General features: G+C 38.9%; 1 protein-coding gene across 1 annotated transcript in view; it reads left to right on the top strand.

Annotated features, from left to right (window-relative positions):
- The first annotated feature begins 4,812 nt into the window (after positions 1 to 4,812).
- Positions 4,813 to 24,257, top strand: part of nos1 (nitric oxide synthase 1 (neuronal)) — a 68,809-nt gene continuing 49,364 nt past the window's right edge. Inside the window, exons 1-2 of the mRNA XM_053481599.1 lie at positions 4,813 to 5,501; positions 13,344 to 13,470. Of these exons, the coding sequence (XP_053337574.1) occupies positions 4,828 to 5,501; positions 13,344 to 13,470 (801 nt within the window). The 5' untranslated portion in view covers positions 4,813 to 4,827. The remainder of the gene's footprint in view (positions 5,502 to 13,343; positions 13,471 to 24,257) is intronic.

Genomic DNA, 24,257 nt, shown 5'->3' on the forward strand with positions numbered 1-24,257 from the left:
TGTGTTTTATAAAAAACAAACAAACAACTAATTAGTATATGTTTATTAGGGATGCTCTAGTAAAAAACTAATCTTGTTGTACATTGAAAAAAAAACATCTTTTATCAAGTTTTCTTTCGACTATTAAGTTATCTTCTTCTGTGAGTCTCTTTCATGATGAGTTTTTCGGCCATCAATTTTAAATCTGGACTTGGACCAATCAGGACCAACTGAAATTAAAGTGAAATCAAAGTTGATAATAGTGTAACAGTAGTGTCGTGCTGCATATAACTGCATATATGCCTATATAACATTAATCTGGCCAAAAAACTAAAAGTTGTGTGTTTGCGTGTTGGACCCCGTAATGCATCATTTGCTTGAAACAGCCTAAAGGGATGAACAGACATTGATGAATGACATGTGCTATAAAAGCAAAATGTTCATACAAGCCTTATACAGGTTCAATCCTGCTACACACAGAGTAAAAGCTGTGCAAGATAAAAAGGTGCTTATAATCCTACATTTACACAGATCTCTTCACTCAAAAAAAAAAAATGCACCCAGGACTCACAAGCACCTGGAAAGAGTATCCATGTATGAAATTGACCTAAGCTGCTCATAGTGGATGTGTGCATGCACAGTGCCCAGGGTCAGGTCAATGCCAGATATGACATCAAACTACAATATCCCTGACACCACATAGCATACAAACATGACCGCCAAGGACTTGGCCGTTCCAACTCACCTGCCTTCTGATTACAGTCACCTGGACCTAATTTCACAGCCCAGTACTTAAGACCTCTCTCTCCACTCCCTCGCATATTGTGGAGAGATGATAGGAAACACACATTAGCATTTTCTGCTTCAAAAGGTTCTAGCGGGCACATGCTATTTGTGTGTTTATTCATTTGGTCACAGGCTACAGGAAGTGTTCCCATATAAGGTATCAGGAAGTGCAATGAGGGGGCTGTTTTATGGGTATAGAGGCATTGGAATGTTCACATCGCGTTACAAAACTTTATACTAGTAAATACCAATTTTGTTCAGGTTTTCTTGGTTTTCTCTTGAATGGCCTAGACTATGTTGATTGGCTGACCTTTGACCTTAGTGCTACATGTTAGTGTTAATTGCAATGTTTAGTAAAGTCCTGTATACCTGTCACCCAGTTACCGATTATAGTGTCAGTTCAGGGATTTCCTTGGAATATTTGCAATCGGCCAGGTACCAGAATTGGCTGGTTATCAATCTGACTGGCCATGACCATTACCGAAATCTGTCCTTAGTGCAGATGTTTCCGAGTGGCGCAACAGAAACACATTTTTAGGGCGCTACATTTTTTCAAAAATCATGTGTGTTAAAAGTCTCCGATCTGCCATTTTCTCCAAACTCTGTAAGCGAATTAGTCTCAAACCCACTCATTACACACACTTACACACCTGATGAGGTGAAACATTGCCTTTTTAAAAAATAATCCTACAGGTGGTACATTCTGAACTATTTACAAATTTTCATTCTGTAAAGTTTGGGTGAATTATTTGCTAAGTTTATTTAGAAATAATAATTTCGGCCCTCAATAAAATGTTAAACTCTTGTATTTGAAGTTAGATTGTATTGTTTAAATGCTGGGCTTGGGTTTTAAGTGAGAAAAATAATTGTTATAAGGAACGGAAACATTTAATTACTCATTAAACTTTTTGAAAGGTTTAAAATTGTAAGAAAAATAGGGGAGGGGGATGTAGTATCATAGTATCAAATTGAGATATTTATAAAATCGTAATACTTATAGAATCTTAATTTTTTCATACATTGTTATTATGATTATTTTTTTTTTCCAGATTTTCTCCCTAATTTAGTCGTATCCAATTCCCACACGTCATTAGAGCACTCTATACAATTTTATAGAATCAATTTAAATAAAATCTGCACCAAGGTATTATAATAATATGAATATATGGAGGGAGATGATTGGTGATTCCCATCCTTAATAGTCAATGTGAGTGAGAGATATTAAATCATGAGTGAACATGAGGATGATTAAATCAATTACAGTATGGACACAATTGATTCGAATTGTTGCACTGATCATTGTGCTGCAGGTGTTACAGGTGCTCTCTGTATAATGTAATCGTGTCGTGTGCAGATACGCATACATCAAACGCATTCCATGGGAATATGGAACAGAGCGCGTGAGTTGGCACGCGCAAGCAGGTGCGCAATTGCGTGCGCAAAAAAAAAGAAAAGAAAGGAAAAACAAAACCCGTTCAGTAGCGCGAGTCGCTGTTTAATTGGCGGAGAGCGGGGGGAGGGGGAGCTCGAGGAGGACCAGGGATAAAAACCGGCGCTCGTGCACCGCGCAGGCGTTCTCTCTCTCTCTCTCTCTCTGTCGCGCGCGCGCTCCGTATTTGCGGAGGATGCTGTTCTGACGAAACTCACACTACAAACAAGCTGCGCGCTCTCTCTCTCTCTCTCTCTCTCTCTTTCTTACACACATACAAATACACACACACGCAAACTACGGACCGAGGAAAGAAGAAAAGAAGACAAAACGCACACACACACACACACACACACACACACACTATAGACACACAGCTCAGGAGCTGCGCGCGCGTTTCCCAAGCGGTAAGTTGCAACTTTAAATTAAATGCATATCCATCATCTTGTTTTTTCTTTTTAAAAGCATAATCATCTTGTTTTTTTCCAATGCATAATCTTTGTCTTGTTTTATGCATAATTTGTATCTTTTTTTTAATATACAATTTTATCTTGTTTTGTTTTTATTTAATGCATAACATTCATCTTTTCTAGGCATAATTTTATTATTTTTATGCATAATCCTTATACTGTTTTGTGTTTAATGCACATTTCTCATCGGTATAGTTGTTTTTTTAATGCATAATCTTTATCTTGTGTTTTTAATGCATACTCTTCATCTTATTTATTTATTTATTCATTTTACTTTTATTATTCCTGCTTTTTTTTTATTCATAAGACGTGAAAATGAGATGAGAATCTGTGTTTTCGCTTTGAACGTGTCATGCTGCTGCCAGAGTCGCAACTTTGTGTTGTGCTCGCGCGCTCCTGTTGATTCCTCTCGCAACAAACAAACAAACAAACAAAATACCGACAGTGCGCGTGCTCGAACCTCCAACTTCGTAGCATGCGTTAGTAATTTATGAACCTTCTAGATTTATTTCTTTTTGTCCATGCCAATGAAAGTTTCGGTTTTGGAGAAACAGTGAACACATTTTTCTTTCCTTCTCTCCTAATACAGACATTAAGGATTTATTTATCTCGTGTGCACTTGTTGCTTTAGAAGAGATTGCACAAGTCGATGTTACATGTAAACATGCTAGAATAGAATCATTGCATTGATTTATAATAATCAGATTTCATTAACACACACACACACACACACACACACACACAATCAAAAGCATTTCTTGAGAACAGTATTCTTCATGCACTGGTGTTAATTTGATGAGCAAACTGCCAGATTTATCAGTTTTATTCTTCAGGATTTCTGAGCCATCTGGGAGATTTGTCTTCACTGTGCATTGAGGATTATTGTTATTTTTTTCCCCCATATGCAAGCTTATAGAGTGTGTGTGTGTGTGTGTGTGTGTGTGTGTGTGTGTGTGTGTTCTTTAAAAAAAAAAAAAAGAGAGAGAGAGAATGGTTCATAGCTCATGTGTTGAATCACTGCAAAACTGCCACACTGTTTAGTTTTGGGGCGGCACGGTGGTGTAGTGGTTAGCTCTGTCACCTCGCACCTCCAGGGTCCAGGTACGATTCCGGTCTCTGCGTGCATGGGGTTTGCATGTCCTCCCCATGCTTGGTGGGTTTCCTCCGGGTACTCCGGTTTCCTCCCACAGTCCAAAGATATGAAGGTTAGGCTAATTGGCGTTTCCAAATTGCCCGTAGTGTAAGTATGTGTGTGTGCCCTGCGATGGATTGGCACCCTGTCCAGGGTGTACTCTGCCTCGTGCCCTGATCCTCCTGGGATAGGCTCCAGGTCCCCACGAACCTGATACAGAATAAAGTGGTATAGAAGATGAGTGATTGAGTGTTGTTTTGCAGATATGCACTGGATCACAGTAGAGGTAGAGGATTGTGCCAGCACCTGATGCAGAAGTATTTATTAAATATATTGTTTGCGGCACTGTGGCTTGGTGGTGCTCTAGTAAACAATGACACTTAGCCACTATTGTGCATTATTATTTTTTCATGTAGATAAAAAAATGCATCTTTTAGCAAGTTGTATTAATTATTAAGTTAGCAGCGACTTACAGTATGAGTTGCTTTCATGACGAGTTTTCAGCCATCAATTTGAAATCTGGACCTGAACCAGGAATCAGGACCAACTGAAACGGAATAACTGTAAAGTGAAATTGAGTGTAGATAATAGTGTAACATTAGAGTAACGATTGGCGTAGTGGTTAGCACTGTCGCCTCGCACCTCCAGGTTCGATACTCACCTCGGGTCTGTGTGCATGGAGTTTGCATGTGCTTGGTGGGTTTCCCCTGGTTTCCTTCCACAGTCCAAAGACATGCAGATTAGGCTAATTGACATTTTTGCTCATAATTGTATAAGGGTATGTTTGCAACAAATGAGCCAAATCTTACATGCGCATCTTTTTTGAAATGTACTGTAACAGTCAGGGTGCAGTAGTCCACTTTGAACAATGCATAATGGTGTGTCCGGTAATTTTCCAACCTCTCATATACTCATATATGGACAAGCTCTCCAACCAGATATGCTGCTTTAAAAACTTAAATAATGCCATAAAAAAAGCACTCTTTTCCCCTTTATTTTCACAGAGTGGTCCTGCACAAAGCGGCTTCACCATGCAAGACACAGAGATGAGCGTGTGTGAGCTGCAGCCCAACGTCATCTCCGTGCGGCTGTTCAAGCGCAGAGTGGGTGGTTTGGGATTCCTGGTCAAGCAGCGTGTGTGCAAACCCCCTGTCATCATCTCGGATCTAATACGGGGTGGCGCGGCCGAGGAATGCGGCCTGGTCCAGGTGGGCGACATCGTACTCGCCGTCAATAACAAGCCACTGGTGGACATGAGCTACGAGCGTGCTTTGGAGACTCTCAAGAACGTCTCACCCGAGAGCCACGCAGTTCTCATTCTGCGAGGCCCAGAAGGTTTCAGCACGCACCTGGAGACCACGCTGAGCGGAGACGGACGGCCACGGAAGGTGCGCGTCACCAAGCCAGTGTCGGCACGGCCGTGTCAGCGCTGCACACCCAAAGAGCTGAGGGCCATCGAGAACCTGGCGTCATCGTCCTCCACCTCGTCCTCTTCCACCTCCTCGTCTACGGCACGCAAGGAGACCAAAAGTCTGATCCCGTTGAGCGGGCCGGACGCCCTGCTTAACGGTGTGGAGGAGAGCAACGAGCTGCTGAAGGAGATCGAGCCCGTGCTTAAGCTGATCAAGAACAACAGCAAGAGGGAAGTAAATGGAGATGGACAGAGGGGTGTAGAGAAGAGGGACGCAGAAGTACAGGTGGAAAGGTAAGACAAGGCGAGATTGAAAGTCAGGACACGTGCACACACTCATTTGTTGTTTAACCCGTATATAAGATCCTGAATAAAAACTTTTTAGTTGGGTAAAAAAAAATTGTCTAAACCTAAGCTCCCATATTTTACTATTCTTTACAGTTCTTCGACCTTGCCCCAGGTGTGTGTTAATGCTCCAGCTCAAATACACCACAGATAAATAACTTTTTTCATACCTTAATCTCCCCTGGGGGGAGGGGATCTTCCTACTGTATATGAGGTCACAATAGGTGCAAAATCTAATTGGCTTGTTGAAGAGGACAAAATGCAGTGTATTTCCCCTTTTTGTACACGCACACGTGTGTTTTTTTACTGTTTATAATCATCTAGAAGAAGTCTATATTTGTCCCATATACAGTACATTATAAATCCTGTTCTTCGCATATCCGAGCGTGTTAGGAAACTTGGATCAGAGCGCACCTTCAGCCATAATACAGTTCCCTGGATAAGGTTATTGTTCAAGGGGCAAGCAGTGGGGGTTTGGTAGTGCTGGGGCTGGAACCCATAACCTTTCGATCAGTAATTCAAAACCTTAACCGCTAAGGCATCACTAAGCGCATAGTTATATTGTCTGAAGTGTTCATATACAAATAAATTAAATCATTCCGCCATCATCATAAATTCCATCTATCCATCAACATACCATCCATCCATTCATCTTATCCATCATAACATTCATGTTTTCATCAACATCATTTAACAATCATATTCATCATATCATTCAACCATCCATCATATCAGCCATTATATCATTTCATCACCACCATTATTAAATCATTAAGCAACCATAATCCATTCAACTTTTCATCCATCCATCATATCAGTAATGTTATCCATCCATCTATCCATCCATTAGTAATGTTATTTACTATAAATCCATCCATCCATCCATCCATCCATCCATCAATACTTCATCCGTTATTTCAGATACATCATCCGTTCATCACTGAATCAATCCATCCATCCATCCATCCATACATCATATCAGTCATGTCATCCATCCATCCATCCATCCATACATACATACATACATCATATCAGTCATGTCATCCATCCATTTATCCATCCTTCCATCCATCCATCCATCCATCTATTTATCCATCCATCCAACATATCCATTATGGCATTTATCATCATTATCAGCATCATCATATCACTCATCCATCAATTCAATTTGCATCATATCCATCCAAATATCCAACCATCCTTTCAATTGTCCATCATCCACCCATCCAACATTACATTATATATCACATCACATCATCCATCCATTCATTGTCATATTCATCATAATCAACCAGGCTCCATTGTATTACTCATCCTTCCATCGTGATTTCTGTCCAAACATTCATCCATCATCAATCATTCATCATTATCAGTCATCCTTACTCATCATAAACTCTCTGTTCTGAAAGATTCACAGTTTATAAATGAGTGTTTGGTTGAAAATATGACCATCCTGCAGCCATTTCCTCTTATTGGAAGATGATCTTATTAGTTTGTACCTGATCCGGATTAGTCAATTAGCCTAATAGTCGCGGTCTGCTGATAGAAATCTGATTTACTCGCAGGTCTGTAGGCATCTGAGGCTCCAGACTAGCTTGCTGCCATCCCCAGGGCGCGAGTCAGAGCCTTCCTGGTTCTTGCTGTCTATTTCCTCGACAAATAATGTTTCAGATAAGCACGGTCTGAAAAAAACCCAAACATTTATTAGCAGATATGATTTTGACTAGTTTTAAAGCATCAGTAAGTAAAGACTGATGGAAAGCAAACGCATCGACTAAAGAAGCGGTGTTGATCTGTCTCAACGAAAGACATTATGAAAACACTGTAGACGTGTACACAATACAATTCCCGGGATTTAATTAAGTGCTCCACCACTGCGAACGGAAGCGAATTAAACGCGGCAGGACAACACCGCGATGCTGGAGGATCTCATCAAACACTTAAGGCTTCCTCCTGTGCGTTAAAAAAAAAAGCTTGAAATAATACCATTTAAAAGCAAAAAAGGAACAAAAAAGTGACACCCAGTTGAACAGTTTATATATTTTGAATCTCTGTTTGTTGTGCTAATGACTGCTCGTTTAAGCCATGAATGACATCCTGTCACACGTTTTCATAGAAAAAAAAAACAACTTAAAATACGTCTGCACTGAAGATTCCAGTTTCAAGTCTCATTAAGATTTTACACCGAGGTTATTTTTCCCTTCACCTGAAATTACTGCTGCGAACAAGACGCAGAACAAACTTCAGTGAACTCGGGTAGCTTCGGGGGTCCGGAGATTCACAACCGGTAATGAAAGACGGAGAGAGAGAAAAAGGGAACTTGTGAAAGACAGAGGAGAGGAAAAGAGAGTGGGGAGGAAGAGTGGAACACAATTAACAAGAGAGGGAGAGAATAAGGAGGAGAGAGAGAGAGAGAGAGAATGACAAATAGAGGAAGTGACAAAGCGTGTAAGTGGCGGATAGTCGCAGGGAGGATGGGGGATGTGGTCGGGTAGGGAGGTGGGAAGAGCGGCAGAAATTTAGAGAGTTCGAAAAAGATGGATGAAGTGAGAGATGGAAGAGGAGACGGAGCGGAGGGAGGCTGGAAGAGGTGGTGAGAGAATTGGAAAAAAGAGGGTTTAAAAAAGAAACAGGTACATGGGAGAGCGACAGGTAGAGGAGAGACAGACAGTAAGAGGGTTAAGATAGAGGGAGAGTGATGAGTAGAGGAGAGGTGTAAATGGAGAAGGAGTGGAGAGGGGGAGACACTGGAACCAAAATTGTGGAGAGAGATAGGTGAGTGTTTGTAGAGGGAGTGGGTGGAGGAGAGACAAAGAGACGAGAGGGATAGAGACAGGTAAAGGAAGAGGCCGGGTAAGAGAGAGAAATAATGTGTGAGAGAGAGAGAGAGAGAGAAAAGGAAGGAAAGTGGGTAAATGAGTAACAGAAATTGAGAGACAGTGGAGAGAAGGAGGGGATATAGACCGAAAGACAGAAAGAGAGTCTGTGGTCAGAGATGGAGAAATACTTGAAAAGGAAAAGTAAGAATAGAGTGAAGGACTGATGGAAAGAGTTTGTGTTAAAGAGAGAAAGAGAGATGAAGAGACAGAGAGATGGAATGGGACAAGAGAGAAGAAAAAGGAATGGAATTAGAAAGAAAGAAAAAGAGGATTAGAGGAAGGGGAGAGGAAGAAAGTAGGGTGGAGAAGAGATAGAAAGATGGACAAAATAAGAGACGGAAAAGAGGCTGGGTGAGAGATGGAGAAATACTGGCAAAGGAAAAGAAGGAAAAGAATGATCGAGTGTGTGTGTGTGTGTGTGTGTGTGTGTGAGGGAGTGATGGAGATGGGCGTGAGAAATTGAGAGGATGGGCAGAGCAAATGAGAGACAGGTGGAAAATAGATGAAAAAGAATAGAATTAGAAAAGGAAAAAGGAAATCTGTGGAGGAGAAAAAAAGAGATGGAGGGAAAGACTGGGTAAAAGACAAATAGTGGGAAAGACTGTGTGTGTGTGTGAGAGAGAGAGAGAGAGATTGAGGTAGAAATTTGGAGAATGGGTGAGAAATTAAGAGGATGGAGAGACACAAAGAAAGGGGGAGGATAGAGGGAAGGGAATGGACTTTACAAAAGAGGAATAGAGAGAGAGAGGCAATAAAAGAGAAAGAAGAGATAAAGAGAGAGAGACTGGTATGAGAGAAATAGTGGCGAAGGAAAAAAGGGAAAAGATGGAGGGAGAGAGAAAGAGAGATGGGAATGGATAAAGGTGTTGGAGAAATTGAGAGATGATGAAAAGAGGGAGCTGGAGAGAGAAAGAAAGAGACAGGTGGAGGAAAGACTTAAAGGCAAGGAATTAAAAAGATCAGAAAAAGGAAGGAGTGGTAAAAAGAGGATGGATGAGCGACAGGGAGAAACAGAGGAGAAGAAAAAAAATCTGAGAATGAGAAGGCGGTGAAAGAAAGATTAAAGTCAAAACATGTCGCTCTAGGAGGGAGAGAAAGAAACAGGAAGGAAAGATTTACGCATGTGAAGGATTTCCCAGGGAGTTAAAAAACAAACCATGTGAAGAGAGAGATAACCGTCCAAGAACCGTGGGTCCATGAACCAGGAGTTAAATTGAAGTAAATATACAGTAATATATATATATACACCATGATCCGTGCGTTGTCACACAACCAAACCTCTCTTACACGCCGCACACGTTTAGTCACTCGTATCACATTTGCCGTGTATGTGCCACTACTGTTCCCATCATGCAACGCTGCAAAGGAAAGTGTGAAGTATTTACGGCGCGAGTGTTTGTCGACGTGCTGGATCTCGAGTTCATTCATCAGACCTGTGACGAGCAGTTTCTGGCGCTCTCGGCGGGATTTCCACCCCTTCGGCAGGTAGTTTACCAAACTGTGCCAGCTCTCTTAGGACTGAGGGGTGCCTTCTCTCTCTCTTTCTCTTTCTCTCTCTCTCCAGTCTGCACGTTTCAGCTCTTTTCAAAGACGTTATAAAATCAGGGCTTCTATACCGTAAGGTCACATCAGAATTTCGTTCTTTGTCATTCCTTGTCATTGACTGACACTACCGGGGTGAATGTTTCGCTCCAGGTTGCCTTCTTAGCAGGAATCTTGATGTTTGACATTAATGATGGGAATCACCAGTTATCACCTGATATGATATTATCACGATAACCAGGTGCTGATTCGGTTTGTATTGCGATTGATGATTTTATACATATCCAGATTTCATTTTGTTACAATTCTAAACAGGATGCTGTTCTGCCTGACTGTAGTGTTGGGTTGTTTATAAACGATTTGTTCTTTTTTGAACAAATTTTTAACTTGACTCAGAAGAACGAGTCGTCTCGGAGAGTAATTCGTTAATTTTCCACTGGGCGCGTATGCGCAAATCATCCCCTAACCCTCGTAGGTTATGTACAGAAAACAGAATTGAGCGATTCTTTCTCAATAAGTCTTCTACTGCGAGTTGTTTAGTCTTTTGTCACGTGACTCCCATAGACGCTATGCGGTGCAATAGATTCAAAAGAACGAACGACTCAGATTAGAAGATATAAGAGGTGAGCTACTCATTCTGTTTATTATAATATGTCATTAGCTGCACTGTAATATTTTCATTACTGGAACTAGAGCCGAAATTTGTGTATGTAGACGTACTAGGGGTCTGTTTATTGAAAATGCAACATTTTATTTTATTTCTGATCAAAAGAACGAAATGACTCTAAAAAAGCTTAGTTTACTTTGATGAGCGAGATTCTAAGAACTGAATCACTAAAATGATTCAAACTTCCCATCACTACCTGACAAGGTGTGAATAGTTTTGAGTGCACCACCTATAGGATTATAAAGGAATTGCAACATTTTACCACTTCAAAAGCAAACATACAGTATATAATAAAAAAAAAAGTATATAAATTAATGTATTTTTTAAAAAATTTTGTTGTTTTTTTTGTTGCATATTCCAGTTAGGAAGCTGGGGTCAGAGCACAGGGTCAGCCAGGATACAGGGGCCTGGAGCAGACAGGGTTGAGGGCCTTGCTCGGGGGCTCTTCAGGAATTTACAAAAGAATCAAAAGAATCACAAAGCATAACTGAATTGATTTCTCCGACATCTCTATTTGATGTTGTCATATACAGTACAGTAGTTGTAAGTAGGTTAAGATGTCACCTTTTGACACCACTGTTGTTTTTGAAAGTTAGAACGACTTTAATAAAATGCAAAAGATAACATTAAGTGATTGACATCAACATATTGTTGGAAATAAAACATCAAAACAACAAAATACCAACATTTATAGCATATAACATACTGCATGCTTATAACATATGTATAGCATTTATAGTATGCCATGTGACGTCCGAAAGCATGTACCTCTGTTGTTACATTTATAATGGAGATCAGAAATCCTGGTCGGAAAATGGCTCGAACCCAGCAGCTTCCTGCACACAGCACAAGTATCAAATGTTTCTTGATAGCGTTGGGCATTATGCAGTTGTACACTGCTGTATCCCAGGTGTCTTTCCTAAGTATAAACAATACAGAAGCGTAATACGGTGCTTTACAGTGGTAATTTCCTGGTTTAATGCCCTGGTAAATTGCCCTATTAAAGTAACATATGCCATGTAATCTAGTTCTCCTTATACACAAAAACAGGTGATTTTACTAATTAAATCTGGATGAACCTAATTAACTAGAAAATCTAGTAAAAAAACTGACTATGTGACAATGATTTTGTCAATAATAAGTCATGGCCTGGGTCATCTCCAGATCTAAACCCAATAGAAAACTGTTGGACAATAGTGTAGCAGTCAAGAAACCGTCTTCTGTACCTGATCTACAGGAAACAGTCGAGCAGGCATGGAGTGAGCGAGTGACACCATACTGTACTGCAGACGTCTTTTTGACTTAATGCCCAGCCAGATTCAGCAGATTGTGAAAAATAAAGGACTTCAAACTTAATATTGATTGTTGTATAGCAATTTCTCTGCATTATGACTGTCATTATTAAAAAAACAAAAACAAATTGAGAATGGCATTAAAATCGTTTAATTTCATTAGTATTGTCCCATTACTTTTGACCAGCACTGTGAAACATTTATAATGTTGCAATATATAAAATTAGAATGATGTCATAAATACGACATCATTCTTATTTTATATATTGCATTCAATCTTGACAGAGCTGAAACAGTCTAATTTTAATAATAAAAAAAATTTGTGGAGTGCAACAAGTTTGCGGTAAAGTTTTTTTTAGAAAAATATTTTATTTGTGGTATATGTTTTGGGACAATTTTTAAAACAAATGAAATGAATGGGATGTAATTGAACAATATTTAACCTGAGGAAACATGTTACTGTTATGAAAATGAAATACGTGTTTCATTTGTATTAATAGGATTTGAGATTAACATCATAAAACCCTTGTGCTTAAGCTCATACTGTAGTAAAGCAAGAAAGGTTTTATTGTGAAATGCAAACACACTTACACAACCTTAGTACTTGTTGCTTTATTATTCCCATGCTCTCTCATTCTTATGTGCTGAAAATAAAGATTTGGAGGAGGTGGATCGATTCAGTGATATGCAGCAATTCATGAATTCAACAATCTTAAAAATATTCAGTTGATTAATTTTTCTAATTATATATCAGCTCTGGAAAAAAAGAGACCACTACAAAATAATGTTTTTTTTTATATGTTGTTTCTTTTAAGTGCATGTATTGGTTCAATATTTCTCCTAAATAAAAAATATAACTATTATTATTTAGAGTTTATATAAAAAAAAAGACTATCACAACACATCAAAATAACCCAAGATCATGCAGTATTTGTAGAGCTTTAATAACTCAAATGAAACAAAATGCAATAATTTATAAACAAGTTGTTTTAATGCTTTAACTAAATCACATTAAGAAATCAGTATTTTGAGGAATAATACCAAAATTATAATTATAGCTTGCATACATGGTGGCATGCTCTCCTTTTTTCCCCAGAGCTTTATTTTAGCATTTAAGGTGGTAATACCGTATGTTGCAGTTCCTACATGATCCTGCAGTCTAAACTATTCACACGTTGGCAGGCATCACAGCATCCTGTGTGGTATTTGCTGTGTTTGTTTAGAAATCTGACACAAATCAGCACCTAGACATCATAAGATCATAGTGATTCCCGTCCCTAATTAATGAGGGCTTTTTGAAACATGAACAATTACAGTAGAAGCGTGTGTGAGTATGTAAATGTATGCATGTAGGTGTGTTTTTTTTTTTTTTTCAAGTGTGAGTACTGATATGAAGTGTTTCTGCTTTCAGAGACCTCAGTGTGGGATTAAACAGCAATGCCCAGCTGGCCTCCGATAATGACAGAGTGTTCGATGACCTCTGGAGGAAGGACAACATGCCTACGGTGCTTAACAACCCGTACTCTGAAAGCGACAAGGTAGAACACAACCCACAACACTTTACCAAACCCCTGCGCTTCTGGTTTATTACACTTTGATGGTGTGTTCATCCGTCCGAGGTTGACTTTCATATAACACAAGTTGTACAGATGAAACAAAAAGACCAAAAAGTTCATGCAGTTTAATTAATTTGCATTAATTAATGTATTAATGTGCACAACAATTAATGTATAACTAATTACCGTAAATTAATCTTCATGTGCTTTTAAGTGTATTATATTTTTTAAGCATTTGTATCACATCACTGTTGAATGATCAATTCTGATTGGTCAGAAGGTGTCTATCTCCAACAGCAGCTCTTGAGGAGTTGCCTGACTGCAAGGCAAATCACATGATCTTGTTTCTATAATAACAATTAATTCACAGAACTCTCATGCAGATAGTGCACATGACGTAATGATGATGATAATAATAATAATACATTTTTAACTTCGTTTTTTAACTCAAAGAACAAAGTTTCTAGCTGAGGCGGTGGTGTAGTGGTTAGCACTGTCGCCTTGCACCTCCAGGGTCCGGGTTCGATTCCCGGCCAGGCTCGATTTCCTGTCTCTGTGTGCATGGAGTTTGCATGTTCTCCCTGTGCTTGGTGGGTTTCCTTCCACAGTCCAAATATATGCAGGTTAGGCTAATTGGCATTCCCAAATTGCCCAGAGTATGTGTGCACCCTGCGATGGATTGGCACCTTGTCCAGGTTGTACCCTGCCTCATTCCCTAGGCCTCCTAGGTAGGCTAAAGTGGTATCCCAGATAAAGCAGTATAGAAGATGAGTAATTAATGTAACTGATAACTTATTTGACAACTTAAGATGCATCTGAAAATGAATATAAAATGATGATATCATTATTTAGTAACATGGTTGATTCGAAGAAGAAGTAGGGCTATTACAGTACATACGAACTTTCGAAAATACAAACAGTAAACAGTTTTATTTTCTGCAATGGAAAAGTACTCAAACTAGTTACTTTTATCAAACTGTAACTGATTACTTTTTAAAGACTGTAATTTTGTAACATCCCCCAACACTGGCTGTAATACTCTGTGTATAGCCAATTGTGTTAGTATCTTAGTACCTAAAAAATATTTACTGTATTAGACTTATGAACAGACTGGTCTTACGAATGAGCTCTTGGAACAGAACTCGTTCATATGTAGGGGACGGAGTGTACTTCTAAATAAATAAGAAATAATATATTAAAATAACAAAAATAGGCAGATGACAGCAGACCACCACATACAGACCAATCAAATACCAGAAATTATAATTACAGGTAATGATACATAATAAATACATTTACAGAAGTGATTGCACTAGGCATGTACCGTAGTATTGCACTAATTATATAATTATTGACAAGTCATAACGAATCTATGGAATTATTGCACTTGCCTTAGTATTGCACGGGACACAATGTATATACACTCTCTCACACACTAATATTTCCTTTAGTCGCCTTTATGTTCGAGTACGACATAGCGAACTATAATTGTACTGCATTTTGTGCTGTGAATTTGTGCATGTCTTGTGTGTGTGTGTTTCACCTACGGCACAGCGTCACCGAGGCTCACAGAGAGCCGGGTGAAGGCAGAGGGCATGGTGTTCACCCTCCAGCCCAGCACATGGCACGGGTGACGTGTTCGCTCGCTGAAAGCGACCGGATAAAGGGAGCCGATCCAAGAGAGGGATAAATGAATGAGTGCAGCTGTGTGGTCACATAGGGGTTGAGAGGGACCGAGTCATTGAGCTTCTGTGTGATTAACCCATTTGGGTGCTCGACAGCTGAGGAGTGTACGGGTACGAGTCAGAGCAGAGAAGGGGGGGAAAACACACACTTTCGGAGATAGTGTTTAAATTGTCAGAATATTTTTTTGGGAGGGGTTTCTGTTATTCTATCAGCAGTGTGAAGGAGAACAGGAAATATTAGGCTTTAGACTCTGAGCAACTAGACTCTAGATATGAGCAGTTTTAGTGGAATGTTTTTTTATTAGTATACCGCTGATGCTGAATGCTGATTGGTTGGAACAGACGAGAGGGGAAATGAGGCTGCTGCTGAGGTTGTTACGTAAACAACCAATTCTTAAATTGTATCTTTAGGCTTTTTCGCAAAAGTTTTTTACATTGCCTAAATAAAAAAAAATAGTGAGGATGGATAGAGTCTCAAGACAAAATGATGTTAAAAAAAAAAAACATCCAGGGAGCAGCAGTTCTGCTGATGAGTGAGGTCATGTTTTTATTTTTTTTTTCTTTCTATTTTTTCTATGATGAAAATAATAATAATAATAATAATAATAATAATGTTTATTTTGTTATTTGAGTTCTACATATTTGCGACATTAGCCTTATATTCCATAAGCGGTAAAGTTTACACGTTATAAAAGTAATGATAGCTTTGGTTCTACCTGACATATCGGAAAACTCTGAAAATGCTAATATTAATAATATTATATTAATATAATATACATTATACTATTTTTCTTTTCCTGAAGTGTGTATACATTTAATTTATATGGCTAACTCTCTATATACTATAAATACTGTATATGGGTGATGCCAAAAAGTGTTTGGGCCCGCTCATCGTTCCACTAGTGCCAGGAATAGGATTCTGAAACTGGACAGTTGATGAAACAGTTGATGAAAAAAACCAACAAAAAAATAAGCAAAGGTTTTTTTTTTCCTTAAAAAAAAAAAAGAAAAAAAAATGTTGATATCGATGTTATCCCTGCAGCTTCAGAAACACTTCACTTTGCACAAATGAGGAAAGCCTTTTTTTCCCTTCGCAATATTCCGTTTCTATAGAAACACCTCGCTATACTTTGCTCTACATCTGTTACCGAGTGGAATAAATACACCGTAGTAACTCCCTGGAGTTCTTTATTTTTAGGTTTATTGTATACATGTTTACGCACAACACTGCTAAACACTCAACTCTGTAGGTCAAAAGGTGTTTTTCCTTAATTCTAAATATATTTATTCCCTTTTAAGGGTTGATTCAGACCATACATGGGTCTCAAAATGTACAGTATATTACATGTGTAGATGTGTACACAAGGCTGATCCTGAGTACACGCCCATCTTTGGCAGGTGCTGATGAATATTAATGAGTATGCAAATGCAATGACAAAAACCTAACAAGTGAAGATTTTTCTTGGTAGCTTCCATAAAAAGCTTGCATTTGTTTTGTTTTTTTGCAAGTGTATTGTTTATGATTAATTATAATAAGATCACAGGTCATGTGATCTCAGTGCCACGAAAGGGAGGCCGGGCCTAATTAGCATACTAAAAGTACAGGCTGCACAAAACAGTTTTTAAAAATGATGTTTTTATAGATAGATGATGAATATTCTTCTTATTTATTGTGTACTTGTATAGCCTGAATCAATAAAGAATATTTCAGATTTTTAAAAATATCCCTAATTTAGTACTGTCCAATTCCTCCCAGTCACTAGGGGGCTCCCAGATTAAGCTTCTACCACGATTCAGTCAAGAGACTGAATGACTACCCTCATGATGTCATCGACCACCTTTTTGAACTGCTCGCTCACAAAAACCGTTGGGGGCGGAGTAACACACTCAGAGAACAGCGCTATCCGCTCCTTCCGCTTACGTGAGTTCACAGACGCCCCTGATTGGCTGTAGAGCCGTGATTAATGTGGGAGCACAAAGTACCTCTCATCCCTCCCCTCTGAGAGAGCTCAGCCAACCAGCTCTCTCTAGACCTCCGGCTGTGAGAGGTAACAGCGGGGATCGAACCAGCGATCTCCGGATGATAGGGCGAGCACTTTACCACTGCGACACTCGGAGGCCCGTTGTAGCTGCTTTAACATAAGTGATAACAGACATGAACTTGTTCAGTGGACGTGAATGTGACTATAAGTGGATAAAAAGTGCCTCTTCCTTTGATTAGGAGAAAAAAAAAACTGCTGTCGCAGTCAGTTGTCCTGTAACATCACGCCCCATCATGTTTGTTCCTGAAATAGTCCACTCCAAAATTATCTCCGCCCTTTTACACACGTTAGACGTCAGGAAGATGAAAAAAACAACAACAACAGCAACAACACAAAAAAAAAAAAAAAACGGTATGTCCATGACGGAAGGATGAAAAACATAAATAGCAGCGTCTACTGTTGTGAATGCTAGGTCTCATGTTGTCATAGCTGTCATATGCCGCTGAAATGCGTATCCGAAAGCTATTTGATGCTTGAGTTGTTCGCCACGTCTCTTGTGAAGAGATCCGTCCTGACACACTGGAAAAAGAAACCTCGCTTCGACCCTCAGACTCATAGCAGGCTCAGGTTTAAAAATGGATTTTTCGCGGACATTTCTGTCTGCGTCGCTGCTGCTGTTCGTTATTAACGTTCCAACTGAAATCCTCCATCATCGAGGGCTCTAGTTAAGCAGCCTGTTGTGCGTCCTTAATACTCGATGGAGAATCAACTCGGGAACGCTCGCTCGGCTTAATAAGTGGCGTCGGTAAACACAATTCACATTTAGTTTGCCCCGTAATCAGGACATAATGAACATTACCTCCGAATACGTCTAATGGATTGCGTCAAACACCAGTTGTCTGTCTGTTAGCTTAATGGGGCCGCGCGCGATAGCAGGCCATTTCTCTTATTTAGACGATACCGTGTGCTGAAAGTCGGGTTCTGCACCATTTCCCGGCTAATAAGGAGCACTCGTGCGGTGGAAGTGCTGGCAAAACTCGCGGCATGAATTCTGTGAATCTCTGCATGCGGAAAAATAATTACACCGTTCACAACATTACTATAGTGGCAGGTTAAAATACATGGTAACACAATGCTGGTTTTGTTCTTGGAAAAAGCTGAAACGTGACATCATGCATTTAAGGTCTCATTCTGGTGAGGGGTATGAAACTCGTACACGCAGCCAGGAAGATGTAAATGAATGTGTTTTTTTTTCCTGAGGGTGAAATGTCTTATTAGCTACGTTCACGTGAACAATATTTCTTTAAAACGATTAGAGATTCCAGCTTAACTGTTTACATACAGTACGTAGGCGATGATCTAATAAGGTGTGTGTTTGCATTTTATCAGAATAAAGCTTTCCTGGGTGGCATGGTCAGTAGACTTGGTGGTGTAGCCTTGCACCTCCAGGTTCCAGGTTCGATTCCCATCTTAGGTCTGTGTGCATGGATGTTCTTGGTGGGTTTCTTCCCACAGTCCAAAGACATGCATTGGTGTTCTCGAATAGTCCCATGGATTGGCACCCTATGCATGGTGTACCTTGCTTACAATAGGTCTCCTGGAAAAGGCTCCAGGACCCTTGTGACCCTAAATACAGGATAAAGTGGTACACGCAATGACTATTCTACTGTATGTGACATGTGCAAAGCAGCTCTGCTAACTGTGAAATATTTAATCTGATGGAAATATAACAGAAGAAATAGTTTTCTCATGGTGTAATGGTTAGCGCTGTCGCCTTACACCTCCAGGTTGCAGGTTCGATTCCCATCTTAGGTCTGCGTGCATGGATGTTCTTGGTGGGTTTCTTCCCACAGTCCAAAGACATGCATTGGTGTTCTCAAATAGTCCCATGGATTGGCACCCTATGCATGGTGTACCTTGCTTACAATAGGTCTCCTGGAAAAGGCTCCAGGACCCTTGTGACCCTAAATACAGGATAAAGTGGTACACGCAATGACTATTCTACTGTGTGTGACATGTGCAAAGCAGCTCTGCTAACTGTGAAATATTTAATCTGATGGAAATATAACAGAAGAAATAGTTTTCTCATGGTGTAATGGTTAGCGCTGTCGCCTTACACCTCCAGGTTGCAGGTTCGATTCCCACCTCGGGTCTGTGTGCATGCAGTTCACATGATAAAATGGTATAGAGGATGAGTGAGTGAGTATTTTCTGCAACTTTGCAGTTTAGTTGCAGTCTCATCTCTGATTGGTTAGCTTTACTCTGTATAAAATGTGAGCCAAACTATGATCTTTCCTCAGCCAGACACCTCAGTTTCCCTCCCGCAAAAAAATTACCATGTGGGGCAACCTTGCGCAGAAGGAATATATTTATTCCACCCAAAATAAAAGTGTTTGCATGAGTAATATTTATCCACAGAACGGATTTTTTTCTCATTCTGATTGAAAATTTATTCTGATCGGGTTAGACCGTTCCAACTGAGGTGTTCACACGATACAATTTTATTATTCGTATTATTACTAATTTAATTATTTACCATTATAAATATTATAAGTGGAATATTAGGGTTCATGTAAACGCATCTATCATGTCATTTTAATTCTGTTAAAGAGGAAGTAACCAAATCATTACCGCGATCAAAATGCTGTAAAAAAAAAAATACAGCATTTTGCAGCAAAAAACGTAACGTTCTAACTTGTACTTGATCTCCTCGGCCTCTCGGCTCCGCTAAACCTGCTTTTTTTAGGGGGTGGGGGGGCAGGGGGGGGGATAAAACACTTCAGTTTGGTTATTTTATTTATTTGCTTATTTTATTTATTTATTCATGAGATTGCAGGAGCACAGTTAGAGCCATCAGACTTGCAATGGCTCTAATTGCTTTAAATAAATAAATAAATAAATAAAGTGCTTGTAAGCACCTGCACACAAATCCTCTGTGATGTCAGTGAAGAAACGCTGGATGTGATGTGGATCATGTTGTACAAGTAGTTCTACCTTGAAGAATTTTTATTTTTTTGCCTTTAATTACTTTTTTACAACATTTGTTTATGTCAAATTAGCTTCAGTGTACATATAAAGCGTTGAAGCAAATATATTCGTTTTTTATTATTTATCCAGTTAAACAGGAATAATCACGTGAAATTGCACTTTAACGCACAGGCTATAAAAAACATTTTCAATTAATAAATGAGCGTAACGAAAGTGTAACATTATAACTCGGTGTATTATATTAGGTATAGCAGTGCAGCATGTTCTCCTCGTGACCGTGTCTGGATCTACACCATTGTGTCCTCCTTATTCCCGAATGTGGATTTTCCGAGATGAATTATTGATTTGGTAATTTTTTGCTAAACCCATACACAAGCAAAAGCAAGGCGCCTTAGACACGAACAGAGAGAGGTCCTACTGTATAATCAAAAGGATTTTAAACAGATAAGTACAGTTTTTTTTTGTAAAAGTTGATCCTGGAAAGGTAAAAGAGCCCCCCTGAATCACCCCCCCCCCATCACTCCCCGCCCCCACACACCTCCAATAACGAGCCGGACAAGAAACAGACCAGTGAAAGGGTTACCCACTGGAACTTAAAAAACCGTGAGCTCTGCATAGAGACTTCTTCTCATCTTAATGCTATTAAGAGAAAATTGCCTTGGGAATAAATTATCATATCATATGGAATATGACAATGTGTTGCTGTTTATAGGAAGTCATAAAAAGTCATTATAAAAAAAACTTTTCATCCACATTTAGATGAAATCCGAATCGATTTTTAAAAGTTCTGCTGTGGTGGTACAACACCTCGTCCACAGAGATACAAAGAAGAAACGATCCATTTTTAAGGGTTGGTCTTGAAAGTTTTAATTATACAGATTTACAAATCAATAATGGCAGCTCAGGATTCTGTACTTACAGTAGCACTCGGTGGCTTAGTGATTAGCACTGCCGCCTTGCACCTCCAGGCTCCAGTTCGATTCCCGTCTCAGGGTCTGTGTGCATGTTCTCCCCGTGCTTGGTGGGTTTCCTCTGGGTACTCCGGTTTCCTCCCCAGTCCAAAGACATGCAGATTAGGCTTTCCCAAATAGCCCCGAGTGTGTGAATGCTGATCGGAGTTCCTACCATGCTTGTACAAATGGGAATAAATACCATGGTCACCATTGGCACTGGGATAAGTGCATTAGTGTAGCAGGGGATTATATATATTATGAAAAATATATATTATTATAAATATAGTATAAAAAAGTTCCAGATTGACTCAAACACCCTTTGTACACTTTTTAAAACCGTATTTTTACTTTAATTCAACACGAGACATTCATAGTGTAAGTTTGCATTTCTCCCTCTCTCTCTCTCTTTATGAGAAGCATCATGACTTTTACCAAATTTAAGCACACTGTTGCCACGGCTACCTTTATCACATGTGCAGTTCTCCATGGAAACTCAAAATGGAACATGATTATTAAATACACTATATTATTTGAAGTTTGTGGACACCTGACCATCACACTTAGACGCTTGGCTTTCCACAAACCTTTGGAGGAAGAAAATTGCACGGACTGTCTTTGCTGTACAGTAGCAGTACAATTTACCTTTACTGGAACCAAGAGGCCCAAACTGGTTCCAGTATGACCGATGTTCCGGTATACAAATCAAGGTCTTTGATCTCATGGTGTGTTATGGTTCAAGTTGAAGAACTTGAACTTGAACAAAGTCCAGCCCTGCCCTGCCTTAATCCAGTGGGACAGCTTAGGGATGAACCGGCATGGTGGCTGCACCCCAGTGCTTCGTACCAAACATGAATGGATCACAAACCACACGGTTACAGTTCAAAATTAGAGATTTTGTCTCTTAAAAAAAAAGTATAACTTTGACTCTGAGTAAAATTTTATTATAAAAAAATGTCAGATATAATTTTTTTATAATAAAATTTTACTCAGAGTCAAAGTTATCGAGTTACTTTTTTTAAGAGGCGGTGGGGCGGGCGATTTTCAAAAAAGTTCAAAAAGGACATCGGATGTAAATCTCAAACTCCAAAGTGGTCATTTAAATATGGTGTGACGCTTTGCACCGGACAGCCTAGGGGAAAAGGAGCCCAGAGCCAAGAATTAAAGAAATTTATCGGCCTCTTTCAGCCTCACAAAATTATAATACAAAACATAAAGTAAAAGGAAAGGAAAGGGTAAAGGAATAGAGCATTTTCGGGGTGAGCAAAATACACACCTCTGCAGCACACACACCGTGGAAAGGGCGGCAACTCATAAAAGGGGTGCAATTTTTTTCATTATAATTCATTCATTTTTTACTCAGCAGCAAATATGATTTCAAATGTAGCGAAGTACAATACATTAAAGAAAACATACTTAAGTAAAAGTAAAATTACCAATTTTAAAAACCACTTTAAAAAGTACAAGTACACAAATACTACTCAACTACAGTAACGTGAGTAAGTGTAATCCTTACTTTTCACCTCTGATAATATTTAATGTGTTTGATCTCCCAATTTGTACTTTTGAAAAAAATATATGCACACATTTATATCTTCATCAGTTAAAAAAAACACATTTGATGAATACAATTTCATGCCCTTTTATGTCTGTAGTGTCTGTAACCTTTTTCATTTAAATCTTTGAACGATCTTAACTGTCATTTGGATGAAACTTGGCCAATTTAGAATTACATAAAGAGACATAAACCTGAAAAAGTGTATTATTGTAAATGCAAAATTGTTAAGATATTACAGCATGAATTTAACATGGTTACGGACACTACAGATTTTTAAAGTGGGAATAATTCTTAATTTTGCATGGAATGCTTTATTTTAAGCAACAGTTTTTACAGGTCACATGATTCTGAAAGTTTACACCAATTTTAGTATCAATACTCATAAGAAAATATGGATCATTTGCATTTTAAATTATTATAGTTTAAAACAAGACAGTATAATGCTAAAAAATGATAAAATCATCTCTTCCATGTTGTATAAACTTCAAAAGTAGCTTCTTTGGCACACACACATTTTGTATTTTATGTATACCATAAAAAAATTGACTCAGCACCAATACTGTGTTTTGGCCGATAGAATATATAAAGTTTAAGTATAATAAAAAAAAAAAAAAAAAATGTACAGCAATTTTCAAGACAAGTTCAATAAGCCAAGCTCTTACTGTTTGTCTTTTTTTCCCTTTCCCTCCATGTCAGGAATAGTGTATGATTGCTTTGAGACATAATCAAAGCAACGTAGTTCTATCCTTAAGCTCTGAATCCTTCTGCCCTGTTTTGATCCAAAGATTCTGGTCCATTCATGAAAAGATCACCTGCCATTAAGCGAGAGGAGAAGAGATGTCAATGCGCGTTGATTGGAGTTTTAATTCCGTTCCAGAGAAAATGAGACAATTCCACACTCCATGAGGTTCCTGTACACTGAAAACCGGCCCGTGTCGTAAATGCTAAACCATGTAAGGGCAATTAGATCGATTTCCTTATTCGACAAAGTCCAGCTCTTTATAGCTGCTGAGCCAGAAACGACTCACGCTCAGAGTTTGAATAGAGTGTCAATATTGGAAAATGTAAGGGGACACGAATTAGAGCTCAATTACAAGGCTACTTAATTGTTTTGATTGGCATTGATGGTAAGAATGTAATTTCCTTCTTTCACAGTTTCAACAGGAAGCAGAATAATGACTCAAGATTAAAGGGTTGCGATCAAGGCGTACAAGTTTTTCTTTTCTTTTCTTTTTTTTTGCTTAGTTGAAAATGTTGTGAATCCAATGTTAGACTTAAACTAGAGCTTGCGTTATAATGGGTTCTCTCCTACCAAATAATGGATTCATTGTAATAGAGTGGTGTAGTATAAATCACTTTCTTAAGATCATATACTGTAACACCATTATTCATAATACTTAATGCTTCTTATATATATACTATAATTTATATCCATTGCCTGATGTGCCAGGTGGCATGTCGTCTTTTTGTCAGTATAATCTGGCAACCCTGGTCTTTTTTATTATTTTACTAAGTAATAAATTCCATACTTCACATGCATGACATACTGATGGGAAGGATTCATAAGGATCAAAGCTCAACTCCAGTCATTTACACCCATATTAAC

Source organism: Clarias gariepinus, chromosome 21, assembly GCF_024256425.1.
Source record: "Clarias gariepinus isolate MV-2021 ecotype Netherlands chromosome 21, CGAR_prim_01v2, whole genome shotgun sequence".
Lineage (NCBI taxonomy): Eukaryota > Metazoa > Chordata > Actinopteri > Siluriformes > Clariidae > Clarias > Clarias gariepinus.